The sequence below is a fragment of the Siphateles boraxobius genome, unplaced genomic scaffold (genome assembly GCF_051911475.1).
Source record: "Siphateles boraxobius isolate OS27281-9 unplaced genomic scaffold, OSU_SipBor_1 137, whole genome shotgun sequence".
NCBI lineage: Eukaryota > Metazoa > Chordata > Actinopteri > Cypriniformes > Leuciscidae > Siphateles > Siphateles boraxobius.
In genome coordinates, this window is record NW_027508741.1 from 1,175,001 (window position 1) to 1,195,894 (window position 20,894).

Consider the following 20,894-nt stretch of genomic DNA (forward strand, 5'->3'; position numbering starts at 1 on the left):
ACACAGTCACCCCTGATAACAGATCACTCTAAATTGTAATTTATTTAGACACATGCATTTTCTGTAAAGCTCCTTTGAAACGATATGTATTGTGAGAAATGCTATACAAATAAATGTGAATTGAATTAAATATAGGCTACTGGGGTGCGGGATATATGCTCGCGCTCAGCACACATGAAGCTTGCGCAAAGCACTGGCAAAAGTAGCCTAATGATTATGGATGTGTCGGGAAACGATAGCAAGGAGATATTTTAATTGTTTATTAATGAACAAGTGTTTACTAAACGTGTTGGCTGCAAAGATGATTATTGCGAATTTGCGATGCTGACTCGTCATCCCTGCAGTAGTGAACGCGCCCGCGCCTATATGGATTAGGTAATCAAACTATTTATTTCTAATTGTTTCGTTTAAAAGTAGACATATTTTGAACATATATAGAACTATTTCTCATGTCTGTGAGGCAAGTATCCTATACGCTGAGTTTTGGTTTATATGTGACGCGCTCCAGTTCTTGTAGTCGAAGGCGGATAAACTTTCTACTCTCGAGTGTATTCTGGGCGCTTTTAAGTGTAGATTTACCGTGTTACCGGTCTTGGCAGCAATTATCTTGTCGAAAATATTGCATCGTGTGCTTATGGCATCGAGTCGGGTACATAGGTACACTTTTGATCATTTCCACATATTTTCTATCTATCTGGGTTGGACGCTTACACACACACACACATACACACACACACACACTACAGCCTCACGTGCGACGAGCCACGTCTCTGGACAGCCGCGTAAACTAGTGTTTTTCTGCCACAGCCAATCATGCTGCATGCTTATTGTTTAACTGACGTTGACGAGATTAACCACTTACTTGGTACCGAAAAACAAGACATGTTTCGATACTCGGTAGTATCGAGGCAATTCGGTCGGTACCTAAAAAGTACCGAACTCGGTACCCAGCCCTAAAGAGCTGTGAGTGCCTTTTGTTGTGTGATTCATATTAATGGCTCAATCGTCAGCAGGTTTATCAGACGCTGCCCCTTTAAGACCGAGTGCAGATCTAATAGGTGACTGATGCACCATCATTTTCTCCTAACTATTTACGTCCATTTAAGACATAAACTGTGTTTAAGTGAATAAACCGTTTCAGTTCATCTCAGAGCTGGTCATTTTTATATTATTATGTATATTTGATAGTTTAGCTGCGCACATGAAGCCCAAAGTTAAGTAGCCTATACTTTTCTTGTCTCGTTGCAGTCCATTTCAGAGCGTGTGTCTGCTTGTGAACATCTCTTGCATGGATTTTTGTGCTTTTAATCGCTCTTTTAATGATTAAACGTGTCCGCAATTTAGCAACAGTAGAGACTGCATTTTACAACAATCACCGATCGTGCTGATTCTGACGGTACGTTTGGGTTTTAGGAAGAAATGACAGCGCATCGCTGTGAAGGGAAGGAAGTTGCTCTAGACATAATGCAGTTAGTTTGGTTTCATCTCAAATATCTTAGTTTATAATTTCTGAAAGCCGAATCTAAAATAAAATTAGAATATTATCCCAGATCTAAAGTGTAACTTCGTTTGAATGTTTAGTTCTGTCCTCATTGTCAGTGATTGTGGCTCCGCGTGAGACCGCTCTCTCTCTCTTCTGGACTGCGAATAGCAAAATTGCATCACAGACAAATGGTTTAATATTATTATATATAGAACTGGCTGGCGAGATAAACATCTTCAAGATTACGTCTTTATATCAATTATAAATAGTAGCCTACGTGTATTTTCTATTTTCTCCAGTACCGACAGCAGAACCGAAAACGTCCGAGCTTTAAAGCGAATGGGGGTAAACACGGGGGATTTGAATGGGACTTATGTATCGATACTCGCGGCTTAAAAATCGCTACTTTCTTGGGAAAAAAAATATCGATTTATATCGCAGAATCGTTAAAATTGCTCAGCAATATTCTGCTACCTGGCCAGTAGATGGCGATGAAACTCTATAGACTGAACCCGTAATACGCATGTGCATAGCGTCATCGTCTTCAGAGGTTAACGTTTTTGTTGTTTACATGGACACCGTTTTCAAAAACGTGCACTTTTTGAACCCCGTTTTCAAATGTTTGCGTTTTCATGCACCCAAAACGCCATTGTCGTGTAAATGAACGTTTTTTAATGAAAAAGAAACTTTTTGAAAGTGGATAAATTTGAAAACGTTGTTTTCGTGCTGTAACGTGGACCGTCAAAACTGAGGTATTTAAAAACGATAACGTAAGTTTAGTCACGTGACTCAGAATGTACTAATAGATATTCACGTTAATAAAGATATTTAAAGTTTCTCTATTGTATTGTATTGTGCCTGTTACACTTTCACACTGTATTGTACTATATTGTATACAACTGAACTACAGGTGAATCTCCAAAAATTAGAATATCGTGCAAAAGTTATAATTTCGATGATTATGGCGTACAGCTTATGAAAACCCCAAATTCAAAATCTCAGAAAATTTGAATATTACATGAAATCAATAAAAAAACGTATTTTAAATACAGAAATGTCGGCCCTCTGAAAAGTATAATCATGCATATGTATATAGTTATATATACTAAATATATTAGTTTCACCTTTTAATTTGAATGACTGAAATACATGACCTGTTGCACGATCTTCTCATTTTTCGAGTTTCACCTGTATATTACTTTATGCATTCTTAAATATGACATAAAATTGACTCACATTTGCTGTCCTGCCGTAAAACATGAATGTTTTAGACCAAACATATAATGGTGAGTGAGAGCGACCTGGACGATCAGTCAATGCTGAGATATTTTGCTAAATAAAATGATCCTGTCAGAAGAATTGAGCGATAATTATTTATTTATTTATTTTTTATCTCAGTGAGCTTTGGTGAGGTTTTCCGCATGCGCAGTAAAGATGAATGTAGCGTTTTTAGGCATTTTTCAAACGTTTCTGCACTGAAACGCCTGAAAACGCTAGTGAGGACGGAGAGAGTTTTTGATTCAAATGTATCCGGATTAATGTAGACGAAGCCTTAGTATCTCAATAGGAAGAAACTTTAAATATGTAAAAAATGATTTATAATAAATACTGCAATATTCCATAAAAAAACAAACAGTAAGTATACCTGCAGAGCCTCCAGGAACCGGAAAGAGCCGAGGCGGCGTCCTCTCGGCACGAGACAAAACGTGGAGTTATGCAGCATTTCTTTATAGTCGTACCTGATGAGGAAAAGGAGGAAGAGTATATTAATAAACATCCTGAAAACATCCTGGTGCGAGAAAACAGGAGATGCACATCCTATTCATATGGAAAATCAGTTAGTGCTCATCACATCTCACACAGATGGCCTGAAAACACACATTAACAGTAAAAACAAACATAATTTTTTCAGTTTAAGGGACACTATGAATCACAAATACTGAGAAATGTGAAAAACTACATACAATTCATGTTAGACAAACAGAAATGAGTCAAACACAGATGAGACACTGCTGAAATGTGAAGGGTTTGTGAGTTTTCCAGCATGTATTGCATTGCAGCATGAATAAATTATGCGGTTATAGGATTTTTGTTCACTGTTATTGAGGTTTGTGTGTCAAGTGTTGAGGTACAAGCTTCTGAAACTGAAAATAAATCTCAGATATCTTTGCTTTGTTGTGCCTTCTGAAACCTGAAACTAGTGCCCTATAAAGCTATACATATAGCTAATGTTTTGTGAATAAGAAATCTGCATGCCTTGGTGAATTTATTGGCTGAATGTGCATTTTTTATGAACAAACTAATTGAAAAGTAGTGATGATGTTTAAGACAATAGTCGAGAGAACCTAAAATGCATCAAATTTACGTTTTCTAAACAGTTCCTTTATTTTTTTTAGTTTGGAGATGTTCTCACTGATCTAAAGAAAAATAGCAACACTGTCAAGCTATATTCATTTAAATGTTTTAGTAATACAATGGAGAACAGAATACTGGATCTCCCAATGCAGTGAAGCATGTCATGCATTATTACATTTGATAAAACAATATAAGGACTAAAGTTTTTTTTTTTTTTGGGTCAAATATGGACAAACTCAAACATGGGGTTAAAAATGTAATTTTAAAATGTAACCAAATGGCTGGGTTTGTCCATAATTGATCATGAAATTGGGTTAAAACAACCCTGCATTTTTTAGAGTGTGTATAATATAATAAATAATATATTTAATATGGCACTGTAATGTAATGTATTATGTGACCGCAAAATAGCAAATAGTTTGAAATGTTTACAGTGAATCTTACAGATAGTATTTAAAAGAACTTTTGCATCCAGTAATATTTCATTTATTTTAGTGACACATAATTAAATTGATAGACTATAGCTAGCTATTTGCTAGCAGTAGCACATATTAGCTTCTTTACATGCTTCTTCAACCAAAGCAATAGAAAACATTAAATCAGTCCACAGCCAAACCAAACGCTCCACTCTTCTCCACAATAGTAACTCACAGTCATTTAAATGGTTCTAATAATTCCAATGTAATTGAACATTAAACACAATTACACGCTATCAAGTCTTCCTCTTTTCTTATTTTCTCCAAAAAATATAAAATAACACTTAATTTTAACATTTATTCTCTCTTAATTCAACCATATGCAAAGCATGCTGCCCAGTAACAAGCACCGCCCAGTTTCAGTTAAAGCAACACAAATCATTCATGTAATCCAACACAAACGGATTAAGTAAACTTAAAATGTACATATATTTAAGCAGATTGAACACAATCAAATTAAGTTAGGGCAAAATGGCCTAGAATTTTTGGCCATAAGTTAGGGCAAAAATTATTTTTTACGCAACATAAATGGTTTAGACAACGCGTCAGGATTTTGTACTGTTAAGTTGAGACATAATTACGTGGACCTTAATAGTCAAAAAACACAATTATTATAAGTAAACTAAATATAAATATATTATGTAAAGTTCACAGGCTTCCTCACTCATTTTTTTGAGTGAACATGGCATTAAAAAGGGTTAGAGAATATGAAGTGTTCACAGACAGTCAGGAGAGAGATCCCCGTTCATGCTCTCGACCTCTTGACCTCTCGACCTCTGCTTTGTACGTTCGTCTTGCGCTACGCTGCGATAAAAGCTTCAACAAATGCTTGGACCAGCGTTTCCGTCGGCACTCGGATTAAGGAGCTGTTTGGGATTCCTAACGTGACATTCCTCCTTTTCTGGCCGTCTCACCCTCCCTTCTTCTCTCTTACACATTCTCCCTGGCACTCCCACGTTCTCCATTCCTTCTCCGTCTTTCCTCCAGTGGGTTATCAGTGATGCTGTGCATTATAATGCGCTCTTGCTTCACCTCTGCAGATCTGCGGACAGCCAGACAGAAGCTGAACGCTCAAGTAGTGCTGGGCGGTATGAGCAAAAATTTATATCACAGTATTATACTGGTTTCACGGTAGAGGTCTGCGCGGGACACAATTTTCAGACCCGCTCCCGCCCGCTCCCGCAGTGTTCAGTCCCGCTCCCGCCCGCTCCCGCAGTGTTCAGTCCCGCTCCCGCAAAGATTTGTCATTTTTAGTACCGCTCCCGCCCGCATCTGTGATATAATGTCCCGCTCCCGCCCGCACTTTCTGTCTGACGAAAGGTCTTGGGGAAAAAAATGCGTGCACACAAAATTCCTTACCAATACTTGGTAACATATTTATTGGTCCCATATTACGAACAGCATAATATTCACAACTGTACTTTATCTGAAGCACTAGAGGCGCTCTGTTCCTCGTCCATGCTGTCTATTTTGAACTTGAACTAGCTTTCGAATTCGAACTCGGAGCAGCGGGAAAGGAATTGTCTCTAAACAAGTGTGCGTGAGATTAGGCCCCGCCCTACCCGACAACATTCACAAGTTTAGGCTGCTTAAAACGTTTTTATTGCTGCCAATCAGAATCTCCCTCACAACTACAAATTATGTACGCTACTTAAATCATTTATATATTTTACTTTACACTCATATTTAATTTGCGGGAGTGCAGCGTATCATCCCTCCCGCCCGCACCCGCAAGTGCACCTCATCATCCCGCCCGCTCCCGCAATGACCTTTAAAAATTTGTCCCGCGCCGCACTGTTTTGCGTCGGGACCCGCGGGTCCCGCGGGAGTGCAGACCTCTATTTCACGGTTTATGACGGGGTTTTTTCATGCATTACTGGATTTTAACCACATTTTCGAGTCATTGAGAGAGGAAATACTGCAGTAGTTTCACTAGTTTGCCCTATTTTACTGTCATGAGTGAATATTGTAGAAAAACTCCACACGTGTGTTAATACAGGTTTGTAAGGCCACATAAAATGGCTTTGTATCACGCAATTCTGACTTTATTTCAAGCAATTCTGACTTTATTTCAAGCAATTCTGACTTTATATCACGCAATTCTGACTTTATATCTCACAATTCTGACTTTATATCACGCAATTCTGACTTTATACCTCGCAATTCTGACTTTATATCACGCAATTCTGACTTTATATCTCGCAATTCTGACTTTATACCTCGCAATTCTGACTTTATATCACACAATTCTGACTTTATATCACGCAATTCTGACTTTATAACACGCAATTGCGACTTTATATCACGAAATTCTGACTTTATATCACGCAATTCTGACTTTATATCTCACAATTCTGACTTTATATCACACAATTCTGACTTTATATCACGCAATTCTGACTTTATATCACACAATTCTGACTTTATATCACGCAATTCTGACTTTATATCACGCAATTCTGACTTTATAACACGCAATTGCGACTTTATATCACGAAATTCTGACTTTATATCACGCAATTCTGACTTTATATCTCACAATTCTGACTTTATATCACACAATTCTGACTTTATATCACGCAATTCTGACTTTATATCACACAATTCTGACTTTATATCACACAATTCTGACTTTATATCACGCAATTCTGACTTTATAACACGCAATTGCGACTTTATATCACGCAATTCTGACTTTATATCACGCAATTCTGACTTTATATCTCACAATTCTGACTTTATATCTCACAATTCTGACTTTATATCTCACAATTCTGACTTTATATCTCACAATTCTGACTTTATATCTCACAATTCTGACTTTATATCTCACAATTCTGACTTTATATCTCGCAATTCTGACTTTATATCACGCAATTCTGACTTTATATCTCGCGATTCTGACTTTATATCTCGCAATTCTGACTTTATATCTCACAATTCTGACTTTATATCTCACAATTCTGACTTTATATCTCGCAATTCTGACTTTATATCACGCAATTCTGACTTTATATCACGCAATTCTGACTTTATATCTCACAATTCTGACTTTATATCACGCAATTCTGACTTTATATCTCACAATTCTGACTTTATATCACGCAATTCTGACTTTATATCACACAATTCTGACTTTATATCTCACAATTCTGACTTTATATCTCACAATTCTGACTTTATATCACGCAATTCTGACTTTATATCACGCAATTCTGACTTTATATCTCACAATTCTGACTTTATATCACGCAATTCTGACTTTATATCTCACAATTCTGACTTTATATCTCACAATTCTGACTTTATATCTCACAATTCTGACTTTATATCTCACAATTCTGACTTTATATCACGCAATTCTGACTTTATATCTCACAATTCTGACTATATATCTCACAATTCTGACTTTATATCTCACAATTCTGACTTTATATCACGCAATTCTGACTTTATATCTCACAATTCTGACTTTATATCACGCAATTCTGACTTTATATCACACAATTCTGACTTTATATCTCACAATTCTGACTTTATATTTCACAATTCTGACTTTATATCACGCAATTCTGACTTTATATCTCACAATTCTGACTTTATATCTCACAATTCTGACTTTATATCTCGCATTTCTGACTTTATATCACGCAATTCTGACTTTATATCACGCAATTCTGACTTTATATCTCACAATTCTGACTTTATATCACGCAATTCTGACTTTATAACACGCAATTGCGACTTTATATCACGCAATTCTGACTTTATATCTCGCAATTCTGACTTTATATCTCGCAAATCTGACTTTATAACACGCAATTGCGACTTTATATCTCGCAATTCTGACTTTATACCTCGCAATTCTGACTTTATACCTCGCAATTCTGACTTTATACCTCGCAATTCTGACTTTATATCTCACAATTCTGACTTTATATCACGCAAATCTGACTTAATATCTCACAATTCTGACTTTATATCACGCAATTCTGACTTTATATCTCGCAATTCTGACTTTATATCACGCAATTCTGACTTTATATCACGCAATTCTGACTTTATATCTCGCAATTCTGACTTTATATCTCGCAATTCTGACTTTATATCTCGCAATTCTGACTTTATATCTCGCAATTCTGACTTTATAACACGCAATTGCGACTTTATATCACGCAATTCTGACTTTATATCACGCAATTGTGAGAAATAAAGTCAGAATTGCGAGATAAAAGTCGCAATTACCTTTTTTATTTTTCATTCTGTGACGGAAACAAGCTTCCATATATAGGAAATATATAACCAGCACTGAAATATAAAAACAGGTCCACTCCATGGACAGTGCAATTATTATTCAAATACAAACACAATTAGAAATTAAGAATAAATATAGATATGATTTGTTGTTGAAATGTACAAGAGAAGAAAGTGCAAACAAGATGTTCAAAAGGCTTCTACATAGTAGTAACAAAAAAGTGCCATGTCAGCATATTGAATACTCTAACTGATTATTAAGTGAAGTCATATGATGTTAAGAGACTGACTGAGACTACACATTAAGCGACATACACTGGTATAGTGAAATATAAAAAATTCATATCATAACAAAAATGAACACCGGTATTCGGTATGAACCGGTATACCGCCCAGCACTACGCTACAGCTTGCGGATGAGAGTCGGCAGGTGTTTCGGGATGTGGGAATGACCTCGGATGACCCGTTGGATCAGACCTGATATAGTGTGTCTGAAAATAGGGCAGGGGAATGCACTCAAAAGACTTCATAAATCATCAGAAGCACACAGGCTTATCCTATCAGCTCATGGGCATTTTCACTGTGTGCAGACTAATATTTTTAATATGAGTCTTAACTCTTTCCCCACAAGCGTTTTTGAAAAAGTTACCAACAAGCTTTTTCTTTGTTTCTTTTTTTTTTTTACAAAAATTTCATGCCATCCAGAATATTTTGCTGTGTGAATATCTGAACAAACAATATATCAAAACAAAAAAAGAACAGAGCCTCTGCTTTTTAAATAAAATAACCCGTTTTGGTAACAACAGTGTCCTTGTTACATATGTTCCATGTACTTACCATAGTAAAAACAGTAAATTATGCATAATTACATGCAACTAATCCTCAACCAAATCCTAATCCAACCCTAACCCTATAGTAAGTACATGTAGTTGCTTAATATTACTCAGTACCTAATTATATAATTACACTGTAACAATGACACCTTTAAATAAAGTGTAACCCTAGTTGTATTCTTGCTTCATTCTTTTTTTTATAAACACTTTAATGTGGGTAAATGTCATAAAAAAGCAACATTTTGTACAAAAAGCTGAGCTGTAGCTTGTCCTGTGTCGACATTTCATTCAGTAACATTAGGCAGTTTTGATTTATATGTTTATAATCATTAATAAGACCTTCAACATTTATTGAAATAAATTCGCCATATCACAATCTTGATATTATTTTGAAATCTCGTGCTATACATGAATATCAGATGATGTCACCAACGTCTCCTCACTGACGTCACTCAATTCTAAAACTTGTCTTTCGCCATCTTGAGTACCTGATTCGGCAAGATCGATACGTCTGTCGCAAAAGAACTAGAGCTTATTCTCTGGCCGAGCCCGAACTTGCGGGCCGATATTTCCCGTCACTATCCTCGGGCCGGGCCCTTGATCTAGAGACGTGCACTCCCAATGCAGAAGAGTGCGGCACGGGACTAGATTTGATGGCCGAGTGCGAGCGGCAATGCACTCTCTGTGTGTGTGCGCGTTGCAAGGAGAATAAAACGATTCGCGGGACTCCCACAAAATAGAAATATCCATGAATAAAACATATTAAAACTAATAAATTTTTTGCAGAAAAGCAACAAGAACTAAAACAAAATAGAAACGTTTTACAGGCCAGTTTCCTTTTAAAACACGTTTGCAGCGTTGAGCGATGTAGCCAATCACAGACATACGTGTTGATTTCTTCAACGCAAAGGCCAATCAGAAGCATTTAAGATAGACTCTCCTCACTGCTCAAACCCTCTATGCTCAAAACTGACTTTTTGTTCAAAGCTCTGTATGCTGACAAATCCTCTAATTGTAACAAACAAAGTGTATATATTATGAAAGATTCATTGTGCAGTCAGCTTCATTGATATTAACAGAGATGTGAGATCGCGATTAACTGATGTCAGCTTTTTAGGAATTATTAAGGGAGCGCACTTTGCGCGCATTCAGTCAAAATCCTTCAATAATATCATGCCCAACCATGCACGCAGCTGCTTGCTTTTATGTTATAACAGTGGTTTGTGTGTGCAAACTCTCTGTGCAGTGTTCATGTTGTCTGTGGCGAGTGGATGTAAATGATAATGAGCTTACGCTAGCTTAGGGGTGTGCGATATCACGATTTATGATCGTGGATTAAAATATATCCACCATCTGCTTTTGAAGAAATGTCGTAGTATCGTGCATTCTATCAGTTGCAGTTCTGGCGCCTCCGTCTCAGCATAGGCTACAACGCGACGTATATTCACATCAAATGTTAACGCAAAGGAGCGTGACAATGCAGTTCACATAAGTTCATTATTTGCATGTGCTTACAAGTCATTCACGTGTTGATGCGCGGTTCTAACGAGCGCTTTTCTGAGCGCGTACACCCGAAGCGCACGCGGACTAAGCCTGTCTAACAACAGCGATAGTTACTGAACGAAGTTATTTTTCTAGTCTTATCGCGCGAATACTGTCAAATACACACAGGGTTTACATAAAAAAAGTTGGTTATGTATAAAGTGAAACAAACAGATAAAATCTGCTTCCTAGCTAATGCCGTCAGTATTGTAGACAGTACTCGGCAGGTACTCAAGATGGCGGCAGTCAACTGGAAAAAGAGCGGATGACGTAAGAGGTCATGTGACTGATATTCATGTATAATCTTTCCATTCCACAAAAGGTTCTTTAAAATGTTCTTCACACTAAGAAAAATATGTTTTTTTTTAAGAAATGATCTCTGAAAGGTTCTCTTGGGAACCAAAAATGGTTCTTCCATCGCATCACTGCAAAGAAAAACCCTTTAGGAGCCTTTGTTTTTCAGAGTGTGTGTGCAAGGACACAATCAGTGCCTGTGTGTAAGCGTGATGTTGAAGGTGTGTCTTTAAACTGTCGTCGTGGGTCGTCGAACAGCGCTCACCCAATGCAAACCTCCTCTATCAAGTTAACAAAGCGTGCAAGAGGCATCAGAAAAAACAGGGAACTAGAAATCAAGGCGGCCAAACTGTCTTTGTTTTGTTTACATTTGACACTGTTGCCATGGCAACAGGTTGGCATGGGTGGCATTTGTGCCTTAAATCAGATTAGTGGAAATGAGAGCTGCTGGTTTCACCAACGCTGCCTGTAATGACTGTGTAAGATTAAACCCGTACTTAACGTCCCGTCCCGACACACAACTTCACGAACGCGTAACAACTGTTTCAACAGATCCACAGAAGAGCTGAAGACACTGAAAGTATCTCCTGTGGATGACGGTAAATAATTCAGATGCTGCATTCTGTCTTATTAAAGTCCATCCACGTAATATAATAAAGTGACTCGTCTCCTCATGTGTGTGGCTTAATGTACAAATCTCACGGTTACAAATAGCAAAACAGTGTATTTCGAATATTATAATATTATTTGTATCTGTTAAATCCCCCAATGCAATATTCTACAGTGAGCTGCTCTTTTATAACCAAAATAATCTTTAAAAATACATGAAAAAGTATAAAAAAAATGAAAACATATCATTCAAGCCAGGTTATGAAGCAATAGATGGAAAAGAACATGAAGATGTACCACATTTTTGAGCATGTAGTAACAGTAGTAATATGAGTAGTAATGTCATGGTGTTTTATGGTTTATGGCATTGCAATCATTCATTCAGTATCATTTTATTCAGCAAAATGCATTAAATTGATCAAAAGTGCTACAGTAATGTGGACAAAAATATGTATCGTGACCACAAATTAAGGATTCGTTCCCTTGAGTTATTAATTCATTCCCTCATTTTGCCTGAACTAAAACACTGGAAATGGCAGCGCCCTAATTATTAATATTATTTGTTCCCTAATTATTACAAAATGGCCAGGATTTAGTAAAACGATGGGATGAATTATTATATTGTGCCTACAGTCACTGCCAACTACACGATTTCCCTTTAGCTTGTTACACAAAAGATGCCATTTGACTTCTGAAAACAACAATGCATGTTAGCAGCAAATGTGCAACGCTTGCATCCGTTGTCTGCGAAATCAAGAAAATAAGACATCACTGGCTCAGACACGACTGGTTTGCCGAGGTCCAGTTATCCTCTGCTATTTCCAGAAGTGCTTCTACAGTCGTGCTAGTGCAAGGAACCTATTTAAAGGTATGCAATATTATAAACTTAATTACATTGCATGTAGATGTCAAACAACATGCACGTTTTGAAGTACTCAAAAGTTGAAATGTGTCAACTAGTGGTGCCAAATGGTATTGCAAAACTAATGACCAGTTTCAAATAGATAGTCCCGCCCCCAAAATCATACTATATATTGGAAATGTGAAAAATGGAAATTTCCATTTTTTGGATGAACTGTTCCTCTATTGCTGATAATACACTTTAACAAGAGCAAATATAATGAACTCAATTGCTTATATACAATTTGACCCAAAAAACTAGCACTTAGAATCATAATGACTGGTTGAAAAAATATATATACTGTATATATATATATATATCTGACAAAGTAGTCTTTAATAATGTCTAAATATATACCCAAATGCAAAACCTAATAAGCAAATTATTATGTCTGAAAACAATGTTGCCAGCAATTAGGAAATACAGCCATGTTTAATTTTTTTATTTTTCCGGCTTGAGCGAAGCTTCTAACGGTGATGCAATGACTTTATCAGTCTGCAATTGGCTGTTTTATTTAGGAGGCGGGGCTTATTCCGCCATATTGCGTGTTGCACTCTATGATATGCTGTCTTTGCATATCTAGTGTTTGTCATCAACAGCTTGCAGTTCCATTTCAATACACTAGTAAATACACACTTTAACATGATTTACAATGTGTTGCTGCTGCTGCAGAAATTATGTTTTTTTGTTTAAAACAAAAATTCCAGTTCCATCGTCTGGATAAAATGGGTTTTAGAATGGGTTTTTGGTTAAACGCCTGAAATAAGGTCTTTGGTTAACACAAGCACATTTATTTTCATGCATTATTCAACAAACATAAAATAAATCAGTAATAGTGGCTAAAAGGGACTACAGAGGCTGAGGCTTTCACAGCCTCATGCCGTTTATAATCCAACTTTTAGGGAAAAACTCAAACTTTATTCTTTTTTATAAAGTATGAAAGGAGTTATCTGAAGCTTTTGTTTATAGCCTAATGTTAGCTTTTGACTTTTGCAGATTATATTTAGGCTTTGAAATTCACACGTTGATGAACAAAAACGTGTAAGAATCATATTGTTGGAGCTTATTGATCTTATTTTATGTTGGATTTTTAGGGAGGGAACGTGCAAGGTGAAGCTAACTTCTGGATTAGCCTATAAAAACAAAATCACTTCAGCGCTAGTGAAAACAGCGTTCTGGACGGTTAAATGATCTTAACCGAACGCAGGGAATTAGCAGCTTCCAAATGAACTAACTTTTAAACAAAGCACGTTTGGTGAGAAACTAGGACAGTCACAAGGTCTTCTGTCTCTTCAGACTCAGGAAAACTGCAGTCGTAACTTTCATCCGAGTTACTTTTGACTGGGGCTAAAGGCTGAAGGCTAAAGGCTACTGGGAAGTTTATCCACACTGTCGTGGCAGATGGTCCACGTAGATGTCTGGCCTCAAGGGCAAATACAGCTGATTAATTATCCACTGCAGACTGTGTCATTAATCATAACCACTAGAGTTAATATCATCCTGCGCTGTCCTGTAATTACACCGGGAATTCACACTTGGATCTTAGGAAACATGGGATTTATTCTCCAAGCTGCCATCATCAAAAAACCCTTGTACTCTCCAAATCAACAATCCAGGTGTCTTTATTAAGAGGATAGAGCGGTATTAAACTCCTTCCCCCAGATTCAACAAGAAAACGTTGTTGTTTAAAGTCTTTAAAAAGTGCCACTTTCTATTTTTTGATACATGCTACCAAAAGCTGCTTGATGTATTGAAATAAAATCGATATTGCGATATAGCTTATTGCATAAATAAATATATGCTCTAAAGGTTTCAGAGTGAAGCGTGTCATTTACACACCGGATATGATGATGGGCTGCGTGTGTGTTTAAATAAACACAGCGCAAAGCTTCACTCTGAAACCTGCAGTGCATATTTATACTTGCCGGCAACCCGTCAAAATAAAAGCTCGGTAGTTTCCCCATTTAAAAATAAAGAAATTTAGATGATATTATTAGTAATGTGATTTTTAAAATAAATTTCATTACTAATTTTTTTTATTTGTATTACAATATATTTTTATTTTTATTTCATTACTGGATGAATCAGTGTTTTTTGAACAAATCTATTGAATGAATGATTCAATGACTCACTCATAAATACTTCACTTGTTTCATTACTGGATGAATCAGCGTTTTTGAACAAATCTATTGAATGAATGATTCAATGAATCACTCATGATAGGCTTGTTCGACTTGAACCGGCACTGCACAGGCCGATTTGTTTATGACATCACAGTACCGTGAGAGCGATTAGCGAGGAGACGGCTCTGTGTGCTTTTGAATCGCTCTCACGGTACTTTGATGTCATAAACCGATCGGCCTGTGCAGTGCCGGTTCAAGTCGAACAAGCCTAAAGACTTCACTTGGATGAATCAGTGTTTTTGAACAAATCATTGGAATGATTCATTGACAAATACATTTTCGAAGTCACTTGTCGCCATCTACTGGTGTAACGATGTAACTGATACAAAGTTTTAAGCGTCAAGTTACTTTTAAAAAATTATTTACTTTATTTTAATCGCTATCATAGACATCAGTGTTTATATCCCAACTATCCCAATACTTTTGTTAAAATCTGAATTACTGTAACAGAAATAATGAACCCATGCAGCCCTATGAAACAACGGTGCGCTCCAGCACTCCTGCTTTTCCTTTTTCCATGAGAAGCACAGCACGGTCCTGCCTTTGAGATTTCCCGTCCTTATTAAAAGCGGAAAAGGAAGGGTCAGGGAATCAGTGACCCAGGCAGCGGCGGGTGCCGAGTCACTGAGACGCTCTAATGATCTCACTAGGCTCGACACTGGCGCCGGTTAACCAGCTATCACAATCAGGAGCGTGTCTCTGTGCGCATGCACACGTCTGGGTGTCGCTTCCCGAAATAGGTGTGTGTGTTTTGTTTGTTTGTGGCTGGACAGGACAGGTTGACCCTGACCGTCTGCTCGACCCCTAGATGCTGCTCTCCTGAATAAACCATCATCTGCCTGCATGTTCTTTTGCTCAACATGTTGTTAATGTGCAACCAGTGCAGGTTTAACTGGACACATTTAATGAGACAAAAAGCTGAAACTATAGGACAAACAAGGTGATTTAAACTGCATTGTGGACAACACATATCTGTGACATACTGAGATGGATCATTTCAGCAGTGTTGTGCCTGAACTCGTTCATATTTTGGGCGAACGTGAACTGAACGTACTGTATTACTGCCTGATGAACGTTACTGTGAACTCGTTCATTCTGGTGTCTGTGAGTGTGAACGGCAGCTCTCTCAGTTTGACTTCGGAGTGCCAGATTTCTACAAAGCCTTCAAGGCGAAAACCCGGATAAAACACACCGTAAACAAAAAGCAACACAAAAAGCATCAAGGAGGCGTCGTATGATCATTTAAACGAGTTTTATGACAAGGTCTGTGAGGATGGGAAAAATCTTACAATTCTGTTCAAACTTCGCCCACCGATAAAATAAGTGCTGAAAAATAATAGTTCGCAGCAACATATGGACAAAAAGAACTATGAACTAGTTCAAAATTTTAAAGTATGAACTATGAACCGAACTAGTTCATTTTAAAATTTGTGAACTGAACATTGTTGGGAAAGTTCACTTTCTACATGAACTAGTTCACTGTATTTCAGCACATATACAACATGAATCATTGTTTGCAATCTATTTTACTTTCCAAGTAAATTTTAACGGTAAAAGACTAGAAATGCTACAGTGAAAAACTGTTAATTGGTTAACAGAAAGTACTATATACGGTGAATAACTGTGTTAGATCTAACTGTACATTTAATGTACTTTTACAGTAAAATACCGTTAAATTTAGTTCCCTTTCGAGAACGTTCACTTCGTATTGCGTATCTATACGCTGTGGGAAAACTCCTTTTCTCGAGAATATTGAAGCCATTATTTTAAAAAGCAGTGCAGCTGCACGAACCTATGGCGATGCGGCTGAGACGCGCGGACCAATCGGGTCGCTTCAGAACCCGCCAGAATGGGAAAACGAAGAGAAATACGTGCGTCAATGAATCACCTAAAATAAGACCTTGAATCTTGCACTGAGAACAAAAATAGTCTTTTGATTTGACGTTGACTCCAATAAAGTACTGCTGCTTGTGTGTCTTATCAGTTACATTTTGATATAATCCACCCTCATGTATGCATCAAAACCAACTGTCTTCACTTAAATCTGCCATTTTATTCGATTAGAATGAAATGAGAGATGCAAGCAAATCTTCTGTAATCCATCATGAAGCTCCCTAGAGGAAACATGAAGTCCATTACAGTAAGGTAACTGAGGCAAACTGCATATAATATGCATCTTGTAGATGTGAGGAATCAGAAGAAGAGGCTGGAAAGGTTCGGCTCACGCAGGATGCGTTGTGTAGTTTTAGGATCGTCTTTATCAGGCTATCGTGACTGTCATTGTGTTCGCGTGTGTTAGAGACCGTCGGGAAGCTAAAAATAAATGAAGCTGGAGTTGAAAGACATTCTAATAAATAAGAAAAGAGCATGGGTATGAATTTGCGCTGTCTGGATCTGAAAGAGCTATGTGTGTGTGTGTGTGTGTGTGTGTGTGTGTGTGTGTGTGTGTGTGTGTGTCAGCCTCACTGTCTTTAATCCCTCGTGGAGAGTTTTGTGTCGCTGAGCACATGAGTTCAAGCTAAAGGAATGCCAGACTATGAGGCAAACAGACAGACTGACACACACGCTCATACATATACACACACACACACACACACACACACACACACACACACTCACGCACACTCTCACGCACACACACTCAAGCTCACACACTAAAGCTGAAGGAATGCCTGAATATGAGGTGAACAGACAGACATACACACACACACACACACACACACACATACGCACACACACACACACACTCACGCACACACACTCAAGCTGAAGGAATGCCAGACTATGAGGCCAACAGACAGACACAGAGACACACACACACTCTCAACACACTCTCTCTTACACTTACACACACATGCACACACACTCTTGCTCGCTCACTCCACACACTCTCTCTCTATCACTCTCTCCACACACTCTATCTCTCACTCACTCTCTCACTCTCTCTCTCTCTCTCACTCACTCAATCACTCTCTCTCTCACTCACTCTATCACTCACTCTCTCCTCACACTCTCTCTCTCACTCTCTCTCTCACTCACTCATTCAATCACTATCTCTCTCTCACTCTCTCTCTCACTCACTCAATCACTCACTCTATCACTCACTCTATCACTCACTCTATCACTCACTCTATCACTCACTCTATCACTCACTCTATCACTCTCTCCACACACTCTCTCTCTCACTCTCTCTGTCACTCTCTCGCTTACTCCACACACTCTCTCTCTCTATCACTCAATCAATCACTCTCTCTCACTCACTCTCTCACTCACTCTATCACTCACTCTATCACTCACTCTATCACTCTCTCCACACACTCTCTCTCTCACTCTCTCTGTCACTCTCTCGCTTACTCCACACACTCTCTCTCTCTATCACTCTCTCCCTCACTCACTCTCTCACTCACTCTATCACTCACTCTATCACTCACTCTATCACTCTCTCCACACACTCTCTCACTCACTCACTCTATCACTCTCTCGCTTACTCCACACACTCTCTCTCTCTATCACTCACTCAATCACTCTCTCTCTCTCTCACTCACTCACTCACTCACTCACTCAATCACTCTCTCTCTCTCTCACTCACTCTATCACTCTCTCTCTCTCTCTCACTCAATCACTTACTCTCTCTCACTCACTCTATCACTCTCTCACTCACTCTCACTCACTCTCTTACTCTCTCTCCCTCACTCTCTCGCTCACTCCACACACTCAATCACTCTCTCTCTCTCACTCACTCTCTCACTCACTCACTCACTCACTCACTCACTCACTCACTCTCTCGCTCACTCCACACACTCACTCACTCACTCACTCTCTCCACACACTCTCTCTCTCACTCACTCTCTCTCCCTCACTCTCTCGCTCACTCCACACACTCTCTCTCTCTCACTCTCTCTCACTCACTCACTCACTCACTCACTCTCTCACTCTCTCCACACTCTCTCTCTCTCACTCTCTCTCACTCACTCACTCACTCACTCACTCACTCACTCACTCTCTCCACACACTCTCTCTCTCACTCACTCTCTCTCCCTCACTCTCTCGCTCACTCCACACACTCACTCTCTCTCTCACTCACTCAATCACTTTCTCCACACACTCTCTCTCTCTCTCTCACTCACTCACTCACTCTCTCACTCTCTCGCTCACTCCACACACTCACTCACTCGGTCACTCACTCGGTCACTCACTCGCTCACTCTCTCCACACACTCTCTCGCTCACTCTCTCACTCTCTCGCTCACTCCACACACTCACTCACTCACTCTCTCACTCTCACTCTCACTCTCTCTCACTCTCTCTCACTCTCTCTCACTCTCTCACTCTCTCACTCTCTCACTCTCTCACTCACTCACTCACTCACTCACTCACTCTACGTCTCTCTCCTTCAACACACATCTGAGACCCGAGTGGCTCTTCTGCTGTGTGTGAAGCGGCTAGGCTCGTTCCCTCACAGCGATGCGCTAGTTTGAGCACTTCCAGAGGTCATGAAAGATCACGAGGCACGACGAGCATTAACAGGCATCCGGCACATCTCACAAGAGCTTGAGAAAGCTATGGAGAAACGTGGCGTGTTCAGACAAATTCATTACGAAACTCGGAAAATTAGAATATCATGCAACAGTTCATGTATTTCAGTAATTCAAATTAAAAAGTGAAACTAATATATTTAGTGTATATAATTATATACAGATGCATGATTATACTTTTTGGAGGGCCGACATTTCTGTATTTAAAATGCTTTTTTTTTATTGATTTCATGTAATATTCTAATTTTCTGAGATTTTGAATTTGGGGTTTTCATAAACTGTAAACCACAATCATCAAAATTATAACTTTTGCACGATATTCTAATTTTTGGAGTTTCACATGTATGTATTTTATTTTTTATTTAAGCATGCATTAAAAACCTATTTAATATCACTAAAACCCAAATACAATAAAAAACAATGAATCCAATGAATGCATAACATCCCAAAAGCACCGCAGAATGACTTACTCGCTCCATTACTAATTCTGAGCATAAAACAATGCTCAGTGCTGCGATTATGATTATGATTATGAAGGAGTGGGAGGAGAAACTGTGCAGTCAGAGATTTCTATTATGTTCTGGAGCCTTTGGAAAGGATAGGTCATCGCTGATGGAAAAGCATCACTGGCGTTTTGTTCCTGTTTATTCTCCTCTCTATTAGTCATTTGTGCTCTTTGCTGCTGGGAATGAAAGTCTTTCCATAAACGGGGAAAAACAAGTTCTGTTGACTCTTACTCGAACAGTGAGACATTTAGTAGGAATGCATTCTGGGTAAGTATAAACGACTGAGCAGACAGAATAATGAAGGAAAAACGGTAACACTTTACAATAAGGTTAACTAGTTAACATTAGTTAATGTACTAACTAACATGAACTAACCATGAGCAATACATTTATTACAGTATTCATTAATCTTTGTTAATGTTAGTTAATAAAAATCCAGCTGTTCGTTGTTTGTTCAGGTTAGTTCACAGTGCATTAACTAATGTTCACAAATACAACCTTTGTTTTTAATAACGTATCAGTAAATGTTGAAATTAATAACTAAGATTAATGAATGGTGTAGAAGTATTGCTCATTCTTAGTTCATGTTAACTAATGAACCTTATTGTAAAGTGTTAATGAAAAAAAATGAACAAAAAAGAATGCAAATAAGCTTTAAATTGTAATTGCACCTAAAAATGAAAATCCTCTCATCATTTAGTCACCCTTTGAGTGACTTTCTTCCTTATTTAGATGAAAATATGTCTTTATTTCGTACACACTCATTTCATTTTACAATTCATTTTAATTTGTCATTATTCACTCGATCCCAATATGGGTTTAAAGGAGCCATGACATGGATTTCCTTTATTATTTTAATATGTTCCTTAAGGTTTACTTATAAAAAAGCTTTTTGTACAAAAAACCCAACAAACAAATGTGTCA

General features: G+C 38.0%; 1 protein-coding gene across 2 annotated transcripts in view; it reads right to left on the reverse strand.

Annotated features, from left to right (window-relative positions):
* The window catches only part of ext1a (exostosin glycosyltransferase 1a), an 87,076-nt gene that overhangs the window by 26,729 nt on the left and 39,453 nt on the right, over nt 1-20,894 (reverse strand). For both annotated transcript variants that reach the window (XR_013203826.1, XM_077229953.1), the window contains exon 2: nt 3,129-3,222. Coding sequence is in view for 1 of the 2 variants with exons in the window: in XM_077229953.1 (XP_077086068.1) it covers nt 3,129-3,222 (94 nt within the window). In the remaining variant the exon portion in view is untranslated. The remainder of the gene's footprint in view (nt 1-3,128; nt 3,223-20,894) is intronic.